Source organism: Theropithecus gelada, chromosome 17, assembly GCF_003255815.1.
Source record: "Theropithecus gelada isolate Dixy chromosome 17, Tgel_1.0, whole genome shotgun sequence".
Classification (NCBI taxonomy): Eukaryota; Metazoa; Chordata; class Mammalia; order Primates; family Cercopithecidae; genus Theropithecus; species Theropithecus gelada.
This window is the reverse complement of record NC_037685.1, coordinates 16,873,815-16,895,398: the sequence shown is the minus strand read 5'-3', so window position 1 is coordinate 16,895,398 and position 21,584 is coordinate 16,873,815. Positions and strand designations below refer to the sequence as shown.

At 39.5% G+C, this 21,584-nt stretch overlaps 1 protein-coding gene across 4 annotated transcripts in view; it reads right to left on the bottom strand.

Annotated features, from left to right (window-relative positions):
* The window catches only part of SLAIN1 (SLAIN motif family member 1), a 65,909-nt gene extending 45,083 nt beyond the window's left edge, over positions 1-20,826 (bottom strand). For 2 of the 4 annotated variants that reach the window (XM_025364608.1, XM_025364609.1), the window contains exons 1-2: positions 19,952-20,826; positions 248-387 (exon numbers count right to left, since the gene is read on the bottom strand). In XM_025364608.1, the coding sequence (XP_025220393.1) occupies positions 248-387; positions 19,952-20,586 (775 nt within the window). In that variant the 5' untranslated portion in view covers positions 20,587-20,826. Of the gene's footprint in view, positions 1-247; positions 388-19,427; positions 19,605-19,951 lie in introns of those variants that run through there. The other 2 variants (XM_025364611.1, XM_025364612.1) reach the window with 2 other exon arrangements.
* Positions 20,827-21,584: the final 758 nt, after the last annotated feature.

Below are 21,584 nucleotides of genomic sequence, written 5' to 3'. Positions count from 1 at the left end.
AAATGTGTGTTCCTGCATTGCAGTATAAACCAAAGCAAACTAAAAATATGGCTAAAAACAAGCACAAAACTAAACACATCCTACATTGAGAAAGCTTGATGTGTAATACATGTGAAGCTAATTGCATGCAACAGCTGCACCTCAGGGTAAAAATTTTCAATTGAAATGTTTATTCCAAAACCAGCAACAAAAGTAGCACTGAGAGTGACAAGAGTTGGAGAATGTAAATGCACACATTCACAATTACCTTGCTCCAGTCTAAAGCACAGGGAACGTCTTGCTGCTTCCATCTCAGGAGTTGGGTTATCTAGGACATGTCTACACCATTGCAAAGGAGTCAGGGATTTCTCTGATGAGGTGAACGTCTTTGAAGAGCCAACGTATAACCTTAAAAAAAGAAATCTACATTATAGGTATGATATAGGTACACAGAGAGTACCTCTCTCTAGGGAAAGCAACATGTATTTAACAATTTCCATAGAAACACAACTCATATTTGATCACTTCAAAGTATCAGAAATAGTTTTTAACAGGCAAATATCCCCAAATAGAAGATGACACTTCCTGTAGCCTGGTGAGAAGAACTTCCAAAAAAAGGTCTAACAATTTTTCCCCTAACTGTGTGTTTCAGCATCAGAGATCAAGGGCTTTTCTTTTCTTTTCTTTTCTTTTTACTAAACTAGCCCTAAAAAGGCACTGTCATGATCTTACTATCTCTATTGACATGTCAAGAAATAAACATTTTCATCTTTCTCTTTCACAACAGAATCTTTGGTAAACTTGGGCTAATGAAGGTAAACATGATGTGACAAACAAGGCAAATCTTGTGTATTTTAAAAAAATAAGTCTAAACACCCGTAAAAGCCAGTCAATTGATTCTTTGAACCCCTACATAATCACATATTTCTCTTGTCTCAAATCTACACTAACCTTGGTATATGCTTCTTTTTCATTAAAGCCAAACAAAGAGCTTTAAAAGATATGTTTTAGGAAGAGTTCACTTTTAGCACCTACACCATTACACAGTAATGGGTAGTATGCAAAATAACTACCCAGAAGCACTGCAGGTTATAAAAAAGCTTCTCTCATTAATATGCCATATTAATGTAGATTTTAGAATATTTTCAGTGATAGGGCTATATGAAAAGGTTTATCTTGAGGAATAAGTAAGAGTTAACTAAAAAAGGGGGAAAGGTGAATTACCTCCCCGAAACTGCTGGCTCTAATACATGACACCTCACTATTATAAGCTTACATTAATTATAAATCTAAAGTAATCTTCCTTCCAACAAAGCTACCACAATTCTAATATGCACATATTCTTGAAATAACATACTTCATTATTCACACTTTTACTGTTCTAGACAAAACGTTCACCTATTAATTTATCAGTTACCCAAGACAGTTGGGGAATGTACTATTCTTTGGTAAATTATTCTTATAGATCAGGGATTGACAAACGTTTTCTGTAAAGGGTCAGCAAGTAAATATTTCAGGCTTTGTAAGCCACATGATCTCTGTCACAACTACTCAGCGCTGCCATTCCAGTCCAAAGGCATCCTAGACAATATGTAAGCGAATAAACATGGCTGTGTTCCTTTAAAATTGATTTATAGATACTGAAAGTTGAATTTCCCATAGTTTTCCATTCTTTTTATTTTTTTTCCATCATTTAAAAATGTAAAAACGTATCTTACCCACCATACAAAACATGCAACAGCTCTGATTTGCCCTTGGGACAGTTTGCTCACTCCAGTTACAGATGAGGACTCTAAAATATAGATCTCAATGGATTTAATTCTAAGTCCAATATATTATTTTGTTTCCTTAGAGTGTGTTGCACAGTCGTGACTCCATCAAGAGTGTATCAGTTAAAAATTCATATTCTTGGGCCCCACCTCAGTCCTCCTATGGCAAGATTATCACCTACCTATGTAGGTAATAATCCCTTCCACTTCCTAGGAACACACCCTAAACTGTCGGGTACAGGCTACTCCTCCCTGCTCACAAGTATAGGCTAGTCGAGGTCAGTTATTCTCAATGTCTCATGTCTCAAAATTACTCAAACACCTTGTTAAGACAAATTGCTAAACCACATCCCTTAAATTTGATGCATAGGGTCAACGAATCTGAATTTCTAAGAAGTTTCCAGGTAAAGCTAGTATTACTGGTCTGGAGACCACATCTTGAGAGGCACCGGGCTAAGCCAATCACGGTATTTTCATTGTTCCCCTTTGCCTATGACTGGTTTAGGCCCAAGCCCCACATACAATCCTAGCCAAAAGAAACTGAGGGAAAATCATCTGATGGACTTGCGGGCAAGTTTTTCCTCATATTTAAAGGGAGGGGGGAGTGTCACAAAAGACTCAAGTATATGCTTCCTACGGGAAATGCACGTTAAACATGGGCATACAAATAAGTTAAATAGCTAGAAAAGTAATTAAAAATAAAAATAAAAAACTACCCACAAAGAAAAGTCTGGGACCAGAAGACTTTCCTGCTAAACTCTACCAAATATTTAAAGAAAACATCAGTTCTTCACAAACTCTTCCAAAAAAACAGAAGAAGAGGGAATACATCCTAACACATCCTATTAGGGCAGTTTTACCCTGATACCAAAATCAGACACTACAAATTAAGAAACTAACAGCCAGTACCACACATAAACACAGATGTAAAAAGTCTAAATATTTCAGTAAATTGAGTCTAACTTTACCATTAGCATACTTCACCATTAATAAGTGGGGTTTATATCAGAAATAAAAAGTCAGTACAAATTCAAGCATCAATATAACTTACTAGATTAACTAAAATAGAAAAAGTATATAATATCAATAGAAAAAAAAAAAGCATTTGACATCCACTCCTGATAAAAATTCTCATCAAATTAGAAACAGAAAGAAACATCCTCAACCTGATTGAAGGCATCTACAAAAACAGCATAGTGAATAGTAAAAGGGTGAACGCTTTGCCTGTGATATCAGAAAACAGACACAGACATTGGCCCTCATTGCTTCTATTTAACACTCTGCTGAAGATCCTAGCCAATGCAATCAGGCAATACATTAAAAACATTTACATTGGAAAGAAAGAAGTAAATCTGTCTTTATTCACAGATGACACGATCATCTATGTAAAAAAAATCTGAAGACTCTACAAAAATGATAATAGCATAAGTGAGTTTAGTAGCAAGATTATAAGATACCAGATTGACGTAGGAAAGTCAATCATATACTTATACATATTAACAACAAACAAATTCATATTTTTAAAATTTCACTTTTCATTTACGATAGCATTTTTTTTAAAAAACCATAAGATGCTTAAGGATAAATCTGACAAAAGATGCGTAGGACCTGAACACTGAAGACTACAAAACATTCTGAGAATTAAAGAGGACATAACTGGAGAGACATGCCATTTTCCTAAGAAAACTAAATATTAAGATGTCAATTCTCCTTAAATTGGTCCACATAATTTGCAAAATCTCAATCGAAATTCCAGCAGGCATTTTTTGTAGAAATGTAGATGATCTAAAATTCATATGGAAATGCAAAGATCTTAGAATAGCCAAACAAATGTTAAAAAAGAAATGGAGAGCTATACCACTGACTGAAGCTCATGACAGTAATGAAAACAGTTTAGTGTAGCATAAAAATAAACGGATCAGTGGAAAAAAATAGCCCAGAAATAAAACCACACATATATGGAGGATTTTTAGTAAAATACAATTTAAAGGATAGTCTTTTAAATAAATGGTGCTGGAACAAAATGAGTATCTATATGCGGGGAAAAAAAAAAAAAAACCTTTGATCCACAGTACAAACAATATCCAAAACTCAAAATAGAGCACAGACAAATGTAAAACTTCAAACTATAACACTTTTATAAGAAACCAAAGGTAAAAGTATTTGTGTCCTTGAGTTGGCAAATGCTTCTTAGATACAATTTATAAGACTGAAAATATGATCCATAAAAGAAAAAAATATCAATTGGACTTTATCAAAACTAAAAACTTTTCTTTTTGAAAGACATTGCTAAAACAATGAGTGATAAACCACAAATTGGGAAAGACATATTTGCAAATCATCTATCTACCAAAGAACTTTTATGCAGAAAACATGAAACTACAAATAGTAAACAACTCAATTTTAAAAATAGACAAAAGGTTCGACTACACATTTCACCAAAGAAGACCTATTAACGGCAAACAGCTATATAAAAAGATGTTCATCATTAGTCATTAGGAAAATAGCTAAAACCACAATGAGATACTACCACATACCTATTAGAATGGCTAAAATGAAAAATACTAGCCATAGCAAGTGTTAAGGAAGATTTGGTGCCACTGAAAACTTCATACACTGGTGATGGCAATGAAAAATGGTGAAACCACTTTGGAAAAGAGTTTGGCAGCTTCTTAAAAGTTAACCTGCACCTACTCTCTGTTCCAGACACTCAAGTTGTAAGTATTTACTCAAGAGAAATGAAAGCATGTTCATATGAAGACTTAAACATAAATGCCCACAGCAGTTTTATTTGTCATAACTAAAAGCAACCCAAGTGCTCATCAAAAGATGACTGGATAAACAAGCCATGGTTACAATGATGAAATCTAACAGCTCCCACAATAAAAATGAACTACTGATTCATGTAATAACACAAATTTCAAAATAACTATCTAGCTTGAAAGAAGCCAGACAAAAACAAATAGAAGAGTACATATTCTGTGACTTTATTGATGTAAAATTATAAAAAATGTACTATGCCTGTAATCCCAGCACTTTTAGAGACCAAGGCGGGCAGATCACAAGGTCAGGAGATCGAGACCATCCTGGCCAACAGGGTGAAATCCTGTCTCTACTAAAAATATGAAAATTAGCTGCACGTGGTGGCATGCACCTGTAATCCCAGCTACTTAGGAGGCTGAGGCAAGAGAACCATTTGAACCCAAGAGGTGGAGGTTGCAGTGGGCCGAGATTGCACCACGGAACTCCACTCTGGGTAACTAATCTAAACTGCCAGAAAACAGATCAGGGGTTGCCAGGGTTGGAGGTAGCAAGGATCAGGAGGGAAAGAATAAGGAAAACAAGGGGCCACAGGAAACCTCAATTGTCAAAATCTATTCACTACACGTTAACTGTGGTCATGATTTCCTGGGTATATATACATGTTAAAGTCTATCAAATTGTACATTTTAAGTGCAGTTTACATATTATATTCCAATAAAGCAGTTTTTTAAAAGTCACAAGCTAAAGAATCATTGTTTTGTGGTTTTGTTTTGTTTTGAGACATTGTCTTGCTCTGTCACCCAGGCTGGAGTGCAGTGGGACAAACACACCTCACTGCAACTTTGACCTTCTGAGCTCAAGTAATCCTCCCACTTCAGCCTCCTGAGTTGCTAGGACCACAGGCATGCACCACCACGCCCAGCTATTTTATTTTTTAAGTTTTTTTGTAGAGATGGGGTCTCCCTATGTTGTCCAGGCTGGTCTCAAAATCCTGGGCTCAAGCGATCTTCCTGCCTCAGCCTCTCAAGGTGATGGGATTACAGGCATGAGCCACCATGACCAGCCCTCAGTGTTCTTAAGATGAGAAACTCATAGCTGCCATCTACCATGTATGTAAAAAGCCATGAACACCACAGCCCCGACAGAAATGAGCCACTAGTTAGTCAACTGTGGAGTTTCCCTACCTCAATACTTTTTTCACCAATTTTCCTTTTTTTTTTTTTTTTTTTGTTATTATACTTTAAGTTCTGGGATATATGTGCAGAACGTGCAGGATTTGTTACATAGGTACACACATGCCATAGTGGTTTGCTGCACCCATCACCTATCATCTGCATTAGGTATTTCTCCTAATGCTATCCCTCCCCTAGCCCCCCACCCCTTGACAGGCCCCGGTGTGTCATGTTCCCCTCCCTGTCCATGTGTTCTCATTGTTCAACTCCCACTCATGAGTGAGAACATGCAGTGTTTGGTTTTCTGTTCCTGTGTTAGTTTGCTGAGAATGATGGTTTTCAGCTTCATCCATGTCCCTGCAAAGGACATGAACTCATCCTTTTTTTACGGCTGCATAGTATTCCATGGTGTATATGTGCCACTTTTTCTTTATCCAGTCTATCATTGATGGGCATTTGGGTTGGTTCCAAGTCTTCACTGTTGTGAACAGTGCCACAATAAACGTACATGTGCATGTATATTTATCGTAGAATAATTTATAATCCTTTGGGTACATCCCCAGTAATGGGATTACTGGGTCAAATGGTATTTCTGATTCTAGATCCCTGAGGAATCGCCACACTGTCTTCTACAATGGTTGAGCTAATTTACACTTCCACCAACAGTGTAAAAGCTTTCCTATTTCTCCACATCCTCTCCAACACCTGTTGTTTCCTGACTTTTTAATGATCACCATTCTAACTGGTGTGAGATGGTATCTCCTCGTGGTTTTGATTTGCATTTCTCTAATGACCAGTGATGATGAGCTTTTTTTCATGTTTCTTGGCCACATAAATATCTTCTTTTGAGAAGTGTCTGTTCATATCCTTCGCCCACTTTTTGATGGGGTTGTTTTTTTTCTTGTAAATTGGTTAAAGTTCCTCATAGATTCTGGATATTAGCCCTTTGTCAGGTGGATAGATTGCAAAAATTTTCTCCCATTCAGTAGGCTGCCTAAGCTCTTTAATTAGATCCCATTTATCAATTTTGGGTTTTGCTGCCATTGCTTTTGGTGTTTTACTTATGAAGTCTTTGCCCATGCCTATGTCCTGAATGGTATTGTACAGGTTTTCTTTTAGGCTATTTATGGTTTTAGGTCTTACATTTAAATCTTTAATCCATCTGTAATCCATCTTGAGTTAATTTTTGTATAAGGTGTAAGGAAGGAGTCGTTTCAGTTTTCTGTATATGGTTAGCCAGTTTCCCCAGCACCATTTATTAAATAGGGAATCCTTTCCCCATTACTTGTATTTGTCAGATTTGTCAAAGACCAGATGGTTGTAAATGTGTGGATTGTTTCTGAGGTCTCTGTTCTGTTCCATTGGCCTATATATCTGTTTTGGTACCAGTACCACGCTGTTTTGGTTACTGTAGCCTTGTGGTATAGTTTGAAGTAAGGTGGCATGATGCCTCCAGCTTTGTTATTTTTGCTTAGGATTGTCTGGGCTATATGGGCTCTTTTTTGGTTCTATATGAAATTTAAAGTAGTTTTTTCTAATTCTGTGAAGAAAGTCAATGGTAGCTTGATGGGGATAGCATTTAATCTATACATTACTTTGGGCAGTATGGCCATTTTGATATTGATTCTTCCTATCCATGAGCATGGAATGTTCTTCCATTTGTTTGTGTCCTCTCTGATTTCCTTGAGCAGTGGTTTGCAGTTCTCCTTGAAAAGGTCTTTCACATCTCTTGTATTTCTAGGTATTTTATTCTCTTTGTAGCAATTGTGAATGGGAGTTCACTCATGACTTCGCTGTCTACTATTAGTGTATAGAAATACTTGTGATTATTGCACATTGATTTTGTATCCTGAGACTTTGCTAAAGTTGCTCATCAGCTTAAGATTTGGGGCTGAGACGATGGGGTTTTCTCAATATACAATCATGTCATCTGCAAACAGAGACAATTTGACTTCCTCTCTTCCTATCTGAATACCATTTCTTTCTTTCTCTTGCCTGATTGCCCTGGCCAGAACTTCCAATACTATGTTGAATAGGAGTGGTGAGAGAGGGCATCTTTGTCTTGTGCCAGTTTTCAAAGGGAATGCTTCCAGCTTTTGCCAATTCAGTATGATATTGGCTGTGGGTTTGTCATAAATAGCTCTTATTACTTTGAGATACATTCTATCAGTACCTAATTTATTGAGAGTTTTTAGCATGAAGGGGTGATAAATTTTATCGAAGGCTTTTTCTGTATCTATTAAGATAATTATATGGTTTTGTCATTGGTTCTGTTTATGTGATGGATTACATTTATTGATTTGCATATGTTGAACCAGCCTTGCAGCCCAGGGACGAAGCCGATTTGATCGTGGTGGATAAGCTTTTTGATGTGCTGCTGGATTCAATTTGCCAGTATTTTACTGAGGATTTTCACATCAATGTTCATCAGGTATACTAGACTAAAAATTTCTTCTTTTTGTTGTGTCTCTGCCAGGTTTTGGTATCAGGATGATGCTGGCCTCATAAAATGAGTTAGGGAGGAGCCCCTGTCTTTCTATTGTTTGGAATAGTTTCAGAAGGAATGGTACCAGCTCCTCTTTGTACCTCTGGTAGAATTTGGCTCTGAATCCATCTGGTCCTGGGCTTTTTTTGGTTGGTAGGCTATTAATTACTGCCTCAATTTCAGAACTTGTTATTGATCTAATCAGGGACTCAACTTCTTCCTGGTTTAGTCTTAGGAGGGTGTATGTGTCCAGGAATTTATCCATTTGTTCTAGATTTTCTAGTTTACTTCCACAGAGGTATTTATAGTATTCCCTGACGGTAGTTTGTATTTCTGTGGGATCAGTGGTGATATCCCCTTTATCATTTATTGTGTCTGTTTGATTCTTCTCTTCTTTAATAGTCTGGCTAGTGGTCTATTTTGTTAATCTTTTCAAAAACCCAGCTCCTGGATTCATTGATTTTTTGAAGGGTTTTTCGTGTATCTATTTCCTTCAGTTCTGTTCTAATCTCAGTTATTTCTTGTCTTCTGCTGGCTTTTGAATTTGTTTGTTCTTGCTTCTCTAGTTCTTTTAATTGTGATATTAGGGTGTTGATGTTAGATCTTTCCTGCTTTCTCCGGTGGGCATTTAGTGCTATAAATTTCCCTCTGAACACTGCTTTAGCTGTGTCCCATAGATTCTGGTACATTGTGTCTTTGTTCTCATTGGTTTAAAGAACTTATTTATTTCTGCCTTAATTTCATTGTTTACCCAGTAGTCATTCAGGAGCAGGTTGTTTAGTTTCCATGTAATTGTGTGGTTTTCAGTGAGTTTCTTAACCCTGAGTTCTAATTTGATGCACTGTGGTCTGAGAGATTGTTTGTTATGATTTCCATTCTTTTGCCTTTGCTGAATTTTACTTCCAATTATGTGGTCAATTTTAGAATAAGTGTGACATGGTGCTGAAAAGAAAGTATATTCTGTTGATTTGGGGTGGAAAGCTGTGTAGATATCTATTAGGCCCACTTGATCCAGAGCTGAGTTCAAGTCCTGAATATCTTTATAATTTTCTGTCTCATTGATCTAATATTGACAGTGGGGTGTTAAAGTCTCCCATTATTATTGTGTGGAAGTCTAAGTCTCCTTGTAGGTCTCAGAACTTGTTTTATGAATCTGGGTGCTTCTGTATTGGGTGGATATATATTTAAGATAGTTAGCTCTTCTTGTTGCATTGATCCCTTTACCATTATGTGATGCCCTTCTTTGTCTCTTGATCTTTGTTGGTTTAAAGTCTGTTTTATCAGAGACTAGGATGCAACCCCTGCTCTTTTTTTTTTTTTTTTTTTTTTTTTTGGCTTTACATTTGCTTGGTAAATATTCCTCCATCCCTTTATTTTGAGCCTATGTGTGTCTTTGCATGTGAGATGAGTCTCCTGAATACAGCACACCAATAGGTCTTGACTCTTTATCCAATTTGCCAGTCTGTGTCTTTTAATTGGGGCATTTATCACATTTACATTTAAGGTTAATATTGTTCTGTGTGAATTTGATCCTGTCATTATGATGCCAGCTGGTTATTTTGCCTATTAGTTGACGCAGTTTCTTCATAGTGTTGATGGTCTTTACAATTTGGTATGTTTTTGCAGTGGCTGGTACCGGTTTTTCCTTTCCATATTTACTGCTTCTGAGGCCAGGTGTGGTGGCTCACACCTGTAATCCCAGCACTTTGGGAGGCCGATGCTGGTGGATCACCTGCCGTCAGGAGTTCAAGACCAGCCTGACCAACATGGCAAAACCCCACCTCTACTAAAAATACAAAAATTACCCAGGCGTCATAGTGGGCGCCTGTAATCCCAACTACTCAGGAGGCAGACAGGAGAATCACTTGAACCTGGGAAGCAGAGGCTGCAGTGAACTGAGATAGTGCCATTGCACTCCAGCCTGGGTGACAGAGCGAGACTCTGTCTCAAAAACAACAGCAGCAACAACAACAACATATTTAGTGCTTCCTTCAGGAGCTCTTGTAAGGCAGGCCTGCTGGTGACAAAATCTCTCAGCATTAGCTTGTCTGTAAAGGATTTTATTTCTCCTTCACTTTTGAAGCTTAGTTTGACTGGATATGAAATTCTGGGTTGAAAATTCTTTTCTTTAAGAATGTTGAATATTGGCCCTCACTTTTTTCTGGCTTGTAGGGTTTCTGCAGAGAGATCTGCTGCTAGTCTGATGGGCTTCCCTTTGTGGGTAATCCCTCTTCAGCTGCCCTTAACATTCTTTCCCTCATTTCCACCTTGGTGAATCTGATGATTGTATGTCTTGGGGTTGCTTTTCTCGAGGAGTATCTTTGTGGTGTTCTGTGTATTTCCTACATTTGAATGTTGGCCTGTCTTGCTAGGTTGGGAAAGGTCTCCTGGATAATATCCTGACGAGTGTTTTCCAACTTGGTTCCATTCTCCCAGTCACTTTCAAGTACACCAATCGAATGTAAGTTTGGTCTTTTCACATAGTCCCATATTTCTTGGAGGCTTTGTTTATTCCTTTTCATTCATTTTTCTCTAATATTGTCTTCATGCTTTATTTCATTAAGGTGATCTTCAATCTCTGATATACTTTCTTCCGCTTGACTGATTTGGCTACTGATACTTGTGTATGCTTTACGAAGTTCCTGTGCTGTGTTTATCAGCTCCATCAGGTCATTTATGTTCTTCCCTGAACTGGTTGTTCTAGTTAACAATTCCTCCAACCTTTTATCAAGTATTTAGCTTCCTTGCATTGTGTTAGAACATGCTCCTTTAGCTCAGAGGAGTTTGTTACTACCCACCTTCTGAAGTCTATTTCTGACAATTCATCAAATTCATTCTCTGTCCAGTTTTGTTCCCTTGCTGACGAGGAGTTGTGATCCTTTGGAGGAGAAGAGGTGTTCTGATTTTTGGAATTTTCAGCCCTTTTGCACTGTTTATTCCTCATCTTCATGGATTTATCTACGTTTGGTCTTTGATATTGGTGACCTTTGGATGGGGTTTCTGTGTGGACGTCCTTTTTGTTGATGTTGACGCCATTTCTTTCTGTTTGTTAGTTTTCCTTCTAACAGTCAGACCCCTCTGCTGCAGGTCTGCTGGGGTTTTCCTGAGGTCCACTCCAGACTCTGTATGCCTGGGTATCAACAGCAGCAGCTGCAGAACAGCAAAGATTGCTGCCTGTTCCTTCCTCTGGAAGCTTTGTTCCAGAGGGGTATCTGCCAGATGCCAAGCCAGAGCTCTCCTGTATGAGGTGTCTGTCAACTCCTGCTGGGAAAATTCACGTTTCTGTCTGAGCTTGTGCCTGTTGTTTTTAAATCCCTCTCAGCTACCACCTGAAGCTGCTACCTAAAGCACTGCTCTGCCTGTTACCTCCAGTATCCTATGGGAGAACTGCTGATCTCTTCTGCTGCTAGGAAGCTTCCTCCAACCAGCTTGACCCTGGATTCCAGATACTCCCACTTTTTTTTGACAGAATCCTTTTTTTGTTTGTAGGAGAACACCACAGTAAGATGTCTTCAATTACTTAGGGTCTATGTGATACAAATATTTCCTTTGTCCACATAGCCTCACACCATATTCAAAAGCTGCTCCTTTCGACAGGCACATTCAGTTTCTAAGTGACCCACTATGCCATGTTCACTTATGGAGATTTCTCTTTCATACTCCATAGTCCAATTCCTATTGTCTGGTACTATATCTCATTCCCACTCTGCATTTCATAGAGGGTAGGGATGATCATCACACTAAAAGCAGTGAATCCAGTTGAATGTCTACCTAGGGGCAACTGGAATCCCAAATCCCCTTCCATATAGCCAGCCCTACCTCCCCTCTTCATCTTAACCTGAGACCAGAGACTCTGCTATGTGAATAAGCTGATCCAGAGAAGCCCTGACTTCAGGCACACCAAACTTAGCTGAAGGAGAAATGAGGTACCTTACTTAACCAAACATTAAATGGAAGTCCACATGCTGACTTGTTAGAATTCTGGTCCCATTTCTCTCTTTATATTCCTAGAAATGACTGCCTTGCTTACATCTCCTAGAAGTATAGAAGGTTTATGCCTAGAGAAAAAGATGAATCCAAGAGAAGACCTAGAGATACTTGAATGTGGGCTGGCTACCCATCCAATCACTAGTAAACTGCACCAAGGAGCTCCATCCATGGAGAGCTTCAGATCGGCTTCAATACCTCCTTTGGGTATGAACAGACAACCAGTGACACCAAATATGTGAAATATTCCTTTTACATGAAACACTGAGACTAAAAGTAGAAGGGGTAAAGAGAACCAAAGAGAAAATGCAGGGAACAGATGAAAATTTCAAGTATAATTTATATCATCTAAGAGAAAATGTTACATTCACACACACACACACATACACACACAAGCACACACATACACACAGATATTGGGGAAAAAAACAGTTTATTCATCCTTGGGAAATGAGACTATCATAGCAAAAACAAAAGAGTCAATAAATGAGTTTGGAATATCAAGTTGAAGAAGTCTCCTGAAAAGAAAATAAAGACAGATTAACAATGGGAAAAGACAGATAAGAAAATCAAGTGATTAAGCCAGGTAGAATGACCTACATCTATCTGTTACAAGTTCTACCAAAAAAAAAAAAAAAAAAAAGAAGAAAAAAGAAAATAAAGAAAGAAAAGAAAGAAACTGGAAAGTTATTCTGAAGAGAGAGAGGAAAAAAAAAAAAAGCAAGAAAATATCCAGAGTGGAAGACAGGCCATGCAATTCTACAGTGAAAGTGTGCACAAATGTCTGGTATACCAAATAAAATAACCCATACCAAGGTACAACATGACGTTTTAGAATAGTAGAGATAAAGGAAGCAAAAGAAAAAGTCAAAAAGGATTAGATACCCAAACACAGTACACTCAATAACTAGAACATAACAGAAGCTAGAACAAAATAGAAAAATGCCTTCAAACATGAGGGAAAGGTTAACTTAGACTTTTATAGCCAGTCCAACTATGAATCTTATGTAAGGGCAGAACAATCACATTTTCAAATATGCGGGATCTCAAAGTGTGCCTCTCATGCAGGTCTCCTTTCTTAGAAAGCTATTGAAGGCTGTGCTCCACCTAGAAGAATAAGTGAAATACAAAGGAAAAGGACTTAAGAAGAAGGGAATCCACATTAGCCAAGAAACGGAAAGAGTTCCCATGGCAATAGCAGTATGCATCCAGCCTAGGGGGCAAACTACTAGTAAAAACTACAGCAATGAGATTAAGAGTTTCAGAGGGGATAGCACTACAATATAAATTTTTTAAAAAGCGGATTTAACAGATTGCCAAATATTTATGACCTTAATGAGGGATTGTATGGCTCCTTTAGTATGTTTGGGAAAATAATTTCTGATGGTTAATTAAAGAAAGTGAAGAGGGGAGAAGAAGGGCCATTACTAACTGTTGGAGGAACAAAGGGGTTACAGAAAATACATGTTTAACATGCAATTAACAGGACTCAGCTAGTAAATTATAATCATAATGCAGACATTAAATATAAAAGAAAAACCATAAAAACCATCATGAGAAGGAAAAAAATATATGGATATGGTAGTCGAGGGTGAGAGGAAGAGAGCTAAGTTTTCATCTTTCATAATAAGTCCACAGATGTCTAAGATCATAAAGGTATAAAGACTGTTTAGGAAAAAGAAACCGCTAGAAGAGTATAAAGCGATGCCTATGTGAAGGACTCAGCAGGAGAAGGGAGTAGAGGACTGCTTCCTGTAATAAGCCTAACGAAAGGAGTTTTGAAAACCACTTACATGTTATTTATTATATCATTTTGATAAAACTGTTGAGGTGCTATACAAATGTATGGCATTAAGACAGAAGTGATCATTTTCACTTCTGTCTTAATGCCAGTGGGCAGGATAGCTTTGAGCCCAGTGTTTCTATGACTTGGCCTAGAGCGGGATTTAAAGACAGAAAAAGTCCACAATAACCCTGAATGTTTCCAATGAAGTATGACAATTGTCTAGAAAAAAAAGTCTCAGTTATTCTCAAAATATTTGGTTCTAAAGTCATCTTTTTGCAGATAATACAAAAAAACTAGTTATAGAGATCATGTGGCTAAAAACTCCTTGAGTACAACACAGCTCCAAAATTAGATAGGCAAGGTTTAAAAAAAAAAAAAAATCTGTATTTCTCCTATATAGTTCTAACCTTCTAAAGAGTCATTTTAAAAATCACTTTATTCATTGTCATTAGAATGCAAGTAACATTTACAATATCCTATCTTGCCATCATTAGTGCATCATACATTCTGACTTATAAAGATTTTTTCAACTTCAGTAGTTTCATTAAGGGTATATTGAATTCTGGCAAGAATATCTGAAAAGTCCTGATCTAAATTTTCAGAATTCTTCAAATTATGTTTGAAATATAAATTTCAAACTACTATTTGGAATGTCATTCCAATTTTCTTTAACTTTTCTTCAATTGCTTCCAAACCACACACACCAGAAACTACTATCCTTCTCACAGAACCCCTTCTTTTCCATACACATCACATTCTACGCTGGGAGACCAAAAATAACACAAAGCCCGTGATAACCCTGAATGTTTCCAATGAAGTGTGACAATCGTCTGGAAAACAAAGTCTCAGTTATTCTCAAAATATGTGGTTCCAAAGTCATCCTTTTGCAGATAGTACAAACAACAAATGGTACAGCCATACATATATACAAGTATATACTGTGTGTGTGTGTGTGTGTGTGTGTGTATTTAGACCTGCTACTAAAAAGTATATGTGGTAATTTTCAGACAAATAATTTTAAGAGCCTTCAATCACTGCAAGTTTTATTTTAAGGAAAGCTGAAACATCAACACTAATAAGCATAATCAACAAATCTTTAGTTCTCTCTAACAGTGTTTGAGTCACTGGCACCTGCTAGGATCAATCTAGATAGCCGCTACAACACTTAGTTCCAACACTCTCTTAAAAAGATACATGAAGTTCAAGCTTTACTTACTAAGCTGTCCTATAACAAACTTTCCCTCCACCCCCAACCCTGACTCAACCAGTTAGAGCTAAACTACTTCAGCACCTCACTTCAACATTTAAAAGTTACGTATTTCAAACACACGTCACACACTTCAGTCAATTCCATTTGCTCCTAGAAAACATTGTACATTTTCAATTAGCACTGTCAGAAAGGGAAGCACCCTCTGGTCTTTTCACTGAAAATCAATTATGCAAAAAACAGTTTAGGTGGTCTAATTTAGCTGTGCCATATGTATACTACAAGGTGTTCAACAGCTTTGATGAAAAATTGGCAATGATGTTAGCCAGCTGTCTGGGATCTTGGTATTACATGTGGAAGATGAATATCTCATTCATTAAATTTCCCTTAATTTGTACAAGTCACCATTTTTCCTTTTATAATTAACAACTTTTCTATTGTCTTTCCCAGTTGGGAAAGTTTAAAATCCTTGCCACATCCTGTTTATCTAGTCTCAATGTTCTGCTAATTGTCATTCTACTAAAATAAAGCCTTCTTACATGGCTGTATTTTATATTGGCTGGCTTATTTTCATCGTGGCATTTTCTCATATAGAACCATCTTCCTGGCTGAGGTGTGCAAGACCTAACTTCCCTTCAGAGTACTATACTATCTTCAGTGCTTTTCCACCTGCTTTCTCCATTTTGCTTTCAAACAGTAGAGAGTTTTGCTAACTTTGATCATAATGCAAAAATATGTTTAATATTTTCACATCCGTAAAACTGAAACACATTTAATCAAAGCAAGCATTGTATTATAAGATATGATAAACTCTGATTTTCTATTCTACTGCACTTCACTTTTTGAGAATGCTGGTCAATCCACTAAATTGACTTTATAAATTTGCTAGTGAGTTACACAGCTTGCTCTGGGGGAAAAAATATATCAATTGATGTAAACACTTCTGAATCTGGACAAATAATCTGAATTTTAGTCTGAACTCCATCAGTAACTAGAAGAGCTTACATAAGCCATCTCGCCTCAGAGCTCCTGTCCCTCAACACTGAAATAAGAGAGCTGAAACAGGTCATAGGAAGATCTAGTATGCAGTTAGCTAACGGCTCCCATTGCCACTTCAGACCACTCTAACTTACTCTGTCCTCTGGTGCTTCACAGTCTGGTGACATTGGGACAAATATGAATCTTAAAAACATTTCTTCCATAAAGATAGAAAAAGCATCCAATTACACTGTGTCCCACGTATGCATGGATATTTTACTCCCTTTGAGCTTTTTATTTGCTTCTGATATTGAGACTTTTCCCTTTTCCTTTCTAGCCAATGGCCTTCCAGAGACCTAAGCCTATCAAATTAGTAAGATAACTGAGGAATCAGTATAGCAGGATGAGAGTTTTACTATAGGGCCATAAGAGGACTTAAGAAATCAAGTTCTGGAATTGCCATCATCTTTAACTTTCTGAGACACTTAATTCCAGCAGTACTGTGCTAGGATAATCAGGTAGTATTATGGCAACATTCAAGACTTAAAATTCAATTAAGATAAATATTCAAAGAAATAAGAATATTGTTTCATCAAAGTTTTTTGTTAAAAGGGAAAGCATAACATGCCATTGTCTTTAAAGTTTTTTTTTTTTTTTAAAGATACTCCTTATAGGTTAAATAATTATTCAGAAAAAAGATCTCAAAGAGCTGGTTAATCATTAACTAATGAACTATCATAAAAAGATTGGTTCTGTTAGTCACGATTTTCCTTATACACGTAATTCTTAACCAAAATTTTGTCCAAGTTGTTAATAAAGGAAAATAATGTATTCTAAGGTTTTATTAGAAAAGATATACTTAAAGAATAGTTAAAATATTCAGTGATTAATCTACATTTGTAAACTTTCCTGAACACATGACATTTTAGCAGGAAGTACTATTCTGAATAAATAAGCAAATAAATTTTAACCCATTAGGATGAAATCATAATAAAAATGCACGAAAAACTGTAGGTGATACAGTTAACAGTAACTTGTTCCTTAATATTGTTACTCTAGTAATGATGCCATTGTTACTGGGAGATGTGAAGTCACATGAACACACAAATGTCCAAGGTATGTTCAATGAAAGGCAAGCGTTAAAAAAAACTGATGTGCGTATGTTTGTATATTGATTTGTGTAATTATATTTTTTATCTTGAAGGATCTACAGAGTATTAACATGGTGAATTCTGAGTCACGGTAATAAACTGGGGACAAGAAAGAGAATTTTTGTGACCTTATACCTATGTCTATGTTTTAGTTTTTTTACAATGAACATGTAAAACTTGTAGTTTTAAATATTTTTAAAATAAGGTACTATATACCCACTCCAGTTGTTGCTTAATAAACACAGGAAATAAAAGTAAGTTGCCATCCTGCAAACATATCAGGGAATCCAAACGAACAGCACTCTATTTGTGAGACCACACGACAGGGACACTATAGTCTACAGTGATAAAAGAACTTCAGAGTGCTTTGCAAGCATTAACAAGTGGGTTAAACTTTTAAAATTAAACCCTGTTGATATTTTCTTCATCAAAAAGATTTGCAATACAAAAAAAAAAAACATGATGCATAAAATGTACTAATGAAATAAAATTATGTAAATCAGGTAACTTTAAAATTTTTAAGTCCATCCCACTAAGATTAATGAACCCTCCTTGTTTTTCCACCTGGAATTCTAATCCCAGGCTTATTTTCAGGAAGATTTTCTGCCATTTGTCTCTAGAAACATTTGTAAAGCATTAAGGCTTTGATTTATTCACCTGTATACTTGTTGAATGAAATAGAGCCTGCTTCAACTTTGATTTGCTTCAAACCATATGAAGAGTTAATATACTAATACCACTAAGAAGGTGATTTCTGTTAAAGTTGGTTATTTCAATGCTATTCGGACAAAATTAAACTATAAAAAAAAAGCCTAGGTACCAAAATACTAGCAATAGAAGGATGCTAACTACATATGACAGAAATCCATTCAAAAGAAGAAAAGTTATTAATAGATTACTAATCTAATAAACAAGCAATATCATAATAAATTTTAAAATGCAAATATTTTAAGCATAAAACTGATCCCATATAGCTCCCCATCAAAAATACAAACAAGTTTCCTTCCACATACATACCAAAAGAAAAGGCTAAATAAGGACTAAATCAACCTAAAATAATTTGAAAGTGGCATAAGGGCTGAGAGTTATTAGTGAAATCTAAGGACCATCATGAGAGCATTTTCTAGTACCACATTCAGGTTGAAACTGAGATTGTAATATACCCCGGGCTTTATGGAAATAAGGGTGCAGCTTTGAAAGAATGGCTTAAAGTTCCAGAAAGTGATGAGTTGTTTGTTTTTTTTACACCTTGAGCTACCTGCACAGCTGCCAAAAAGTGTTAAGGTGGATGATGAATACACCTCTGAAAGGCTTACTATAGCTCCATATATTTTGATTCTTGAATCAAACCAACTAACTAATGCACTTTACAGTTAGAGCTCTCACATGGTAGAGTGTAAGGCAAGCTTCCCAATAGGAAACCAGTAAGGATCTCCATTTCCCAATCCCTTCCATGCAATCACGCAACAGAGACACAAAGAAAGTAATGAAAACCCAGCTTGCAAAAGCAGAAAGGGTCCTACATAAAAAGGACCTCAGGTAAAGAAGGACTAAAACTATTCTTCATACCTCTGCAATGTAGAGGTGAATGCTGCTCATTTTCCTTGCAGGAACCCAAGTTCCATCTTATCTGAAACATATCCTATATATCTGGTGACCACAGAAAATGGGAACCAACCAAAAGAAGTGAGTCGTGAAATGACTATTACCCCATGAGCAAGCAGCAAGAAACATACATCATAAAGGAATTGGATGCCTCCCCCTAAAGTTACCCATTCATGAGAAGTAGACAGTGCTAACCAGATGTCAACTGAATAAATGCTGTCAGCCTCAAGTTTTCTGATAACCAAGCTAAAAAGTTTCCAAGAAATAAGAAAATAAGGCTTCTCTAATCTCACTTTTCTTCTACAGTTTAATTTTAAAACTTAAAGACAGTTCCTTGGTGCCTAGGTTTAAAAAAAAAAAAAAAAAAAGTCCCTCCCACCTGTTCATTCCACTCCAAGAAAAGTCCTCTTTATTGGCACTATTTATGGGAAAGCCAGTGAGGTCACCTCATTTTAAAAAACAAGTCAGTCTCTGAAAATAAGATTTCAATGAAAATGCAGCGCAAAAGGGCACACGACTGCAAAATTCAAACAGTAAGAACGAACCTCTCTGTAAAGAGAGATCCATCACTGCGCGGCTTCCGATGCCACCCGAGGAGGAAGAGCACGCAAATCCTGTCCATCGTTCGTTTAAAACGAAAGAACAGTAACAGTCGCAGACAGAGACCAACCCCTACCATCCCCCGTCATCCCTCCGAAAACACTGGGGAAAAGAGCAGCACTGAGCAAAAGGACAAGATGTCATGGATTTTGCACTTAATGCTAACGAGGAGCTTGGGACCCAACAATCAGCAAACAGCAGAACCCAAGATCGGGGGCGGGAGGCGGGGTGGGGGGGGGGGTTCATCTGCAGTCGGAGCGATTAGAAAACAGGTTTCTGCCTTCGTGAGAAGCCTCATCGTGGGAAATGTCACCGCCTGGCTCGACACCTGCTGGATCGGCCCCTCCAGGAGCGGCGGGGAGTCATGCCGGCAACCGCAGGGGACCCCACGTCCGCCCCCGCCCCCGCTCCCCGGTGCCCGCAGCCCCCGAGGCCAGGGTCTCGGGGAGGGAGCGGAGCCAGGCAGTACCAGGTGTAGTCGTCCTCGTCCCGCCAGGCGGCTATGCTCTCCAGATCCAGCAGTTCCACCTCCTCCAGCAGCGTGGGGGCCGGCGAGGGCGGCGCTGCAGCTCCCCCCTGCGGCGTCCCGGCGCCCCCCGGCTCCGGCCCGCCACCGCCCGCGCCGAAGAAGCCCGCTGCCGGCTTGAAGTACACGAAGGGCGCCTCGGGTGGCTGCGCCAGGCTGCAAAGCAGGGAGGGCGCGGGGCTAGGCAGGCAGAAGGTGCCCGGGAACGCGGGACTGGAGCCACCGCCGCTGCCACTGCTGCTGCCGCCACCGCCACCGCCCCCCGCGCCCAGAGCCAGCCCGAGCCCCAGGCCCCCTGAGGCCGCGGCTGTGACCGTGGCGGCCGGGGGACTCCGAGGACCCAACGGGCTGCAGGCCCCGGCGGGGGGCGGCGCGGCGGGCGGCGGCGGCGGCAGCAGCAGCAGGTGCGGGGCGGCGGCCGCGCTGGCCGCTCGACTCCGCAGCTGCTCGTTCTGCTTCTCCAGCTTGCGCACCAGCTCCTGCAGCTTCTTCACCTCCAGCTCCGCGTTCACCACCGGCCCGGAGCCCGCTCCAGAGCTGACCCCCGCCGAGGCGCATTTCACCTGCTCCGCCATCATCTTGGGCCCCGAGGGCGCCGCGGCCGCCGGGGAGTACGCGCCGGCGCGCCGGCTCCTCGGGCCACAGGGAGGCTACGGCTCCTTCCCTGCCACCCCAACCTGGGGGGCCGACCACGCGCGGGCTGAGGCCGAGCCGGCGGTTCGCATCAGCACCGGGCCCTCGCCTCCGGCCGCAGCAGCCACCACCAAGCTGATCTGCACATGCTCAGTGCGTCCCTCCAGTCCCCTGGGCGTCGCGGCAGCTCCGGGTTTTAGCCGCGGCCCCAGGGCGGGGCGGGGCGAGAGCGCCGAGGGGGCGGGGCGGGGGGGGCGGAGAACCGTGGGGAAGCCCACCCAGGGGGCGGGGCCGGCAGCCCTGGTGGGGGGCCAGGGAGCCGCACCTACCCTTGCTACCTAATCCCAGGTGCCTGATTGGACCTGGCCTGAACTTTCCCGCCACAGGCACCTCCTGCAGCTGCTGGGACAGCGAACTGCGCGGGTCTCTGAGCCAGGTGCGGGGGCCAGGGGGTTCCCAAAAAAGCAGCTGCAGGTGCTGGCCCTTGAGGAGTGCACCTAGGGCCCGCTGGTTTGCTTCCTTCCCAGCTCTCTGTTAGGCTCCATGACAGCATTTAATACTCACTGACTAACGAATCCTATAGAAAACTTAAAGGCTGGGGATCCTTATTCTGAAAATCGACAAGTGGATAGGGGAACAGAAAGGCTTTGGGACGATGCCACTCATGTACTCATGGGTAATAGGGAAACAAAATGGTGGGAGACAGGAGGCCGAGAAGAAAGAGAAGAAAGCCCTCTCTCTAAGAGGTAGAGTGGCCAGCTGCTAAGGAGACAAGTGTTTACTTAAGTATTTATTCTAAAATAGTCAAATTTGAACTGTTACCACCATTGTTTGCCACAATAAAAGAAGAACTGCTTTTTTTTTCATGTTATGTATATTCACGCATTCTCCAAACAAAAGATCTTTGAGCACCTACTCTGTGCCAGGAACCATTCTAAGAGCT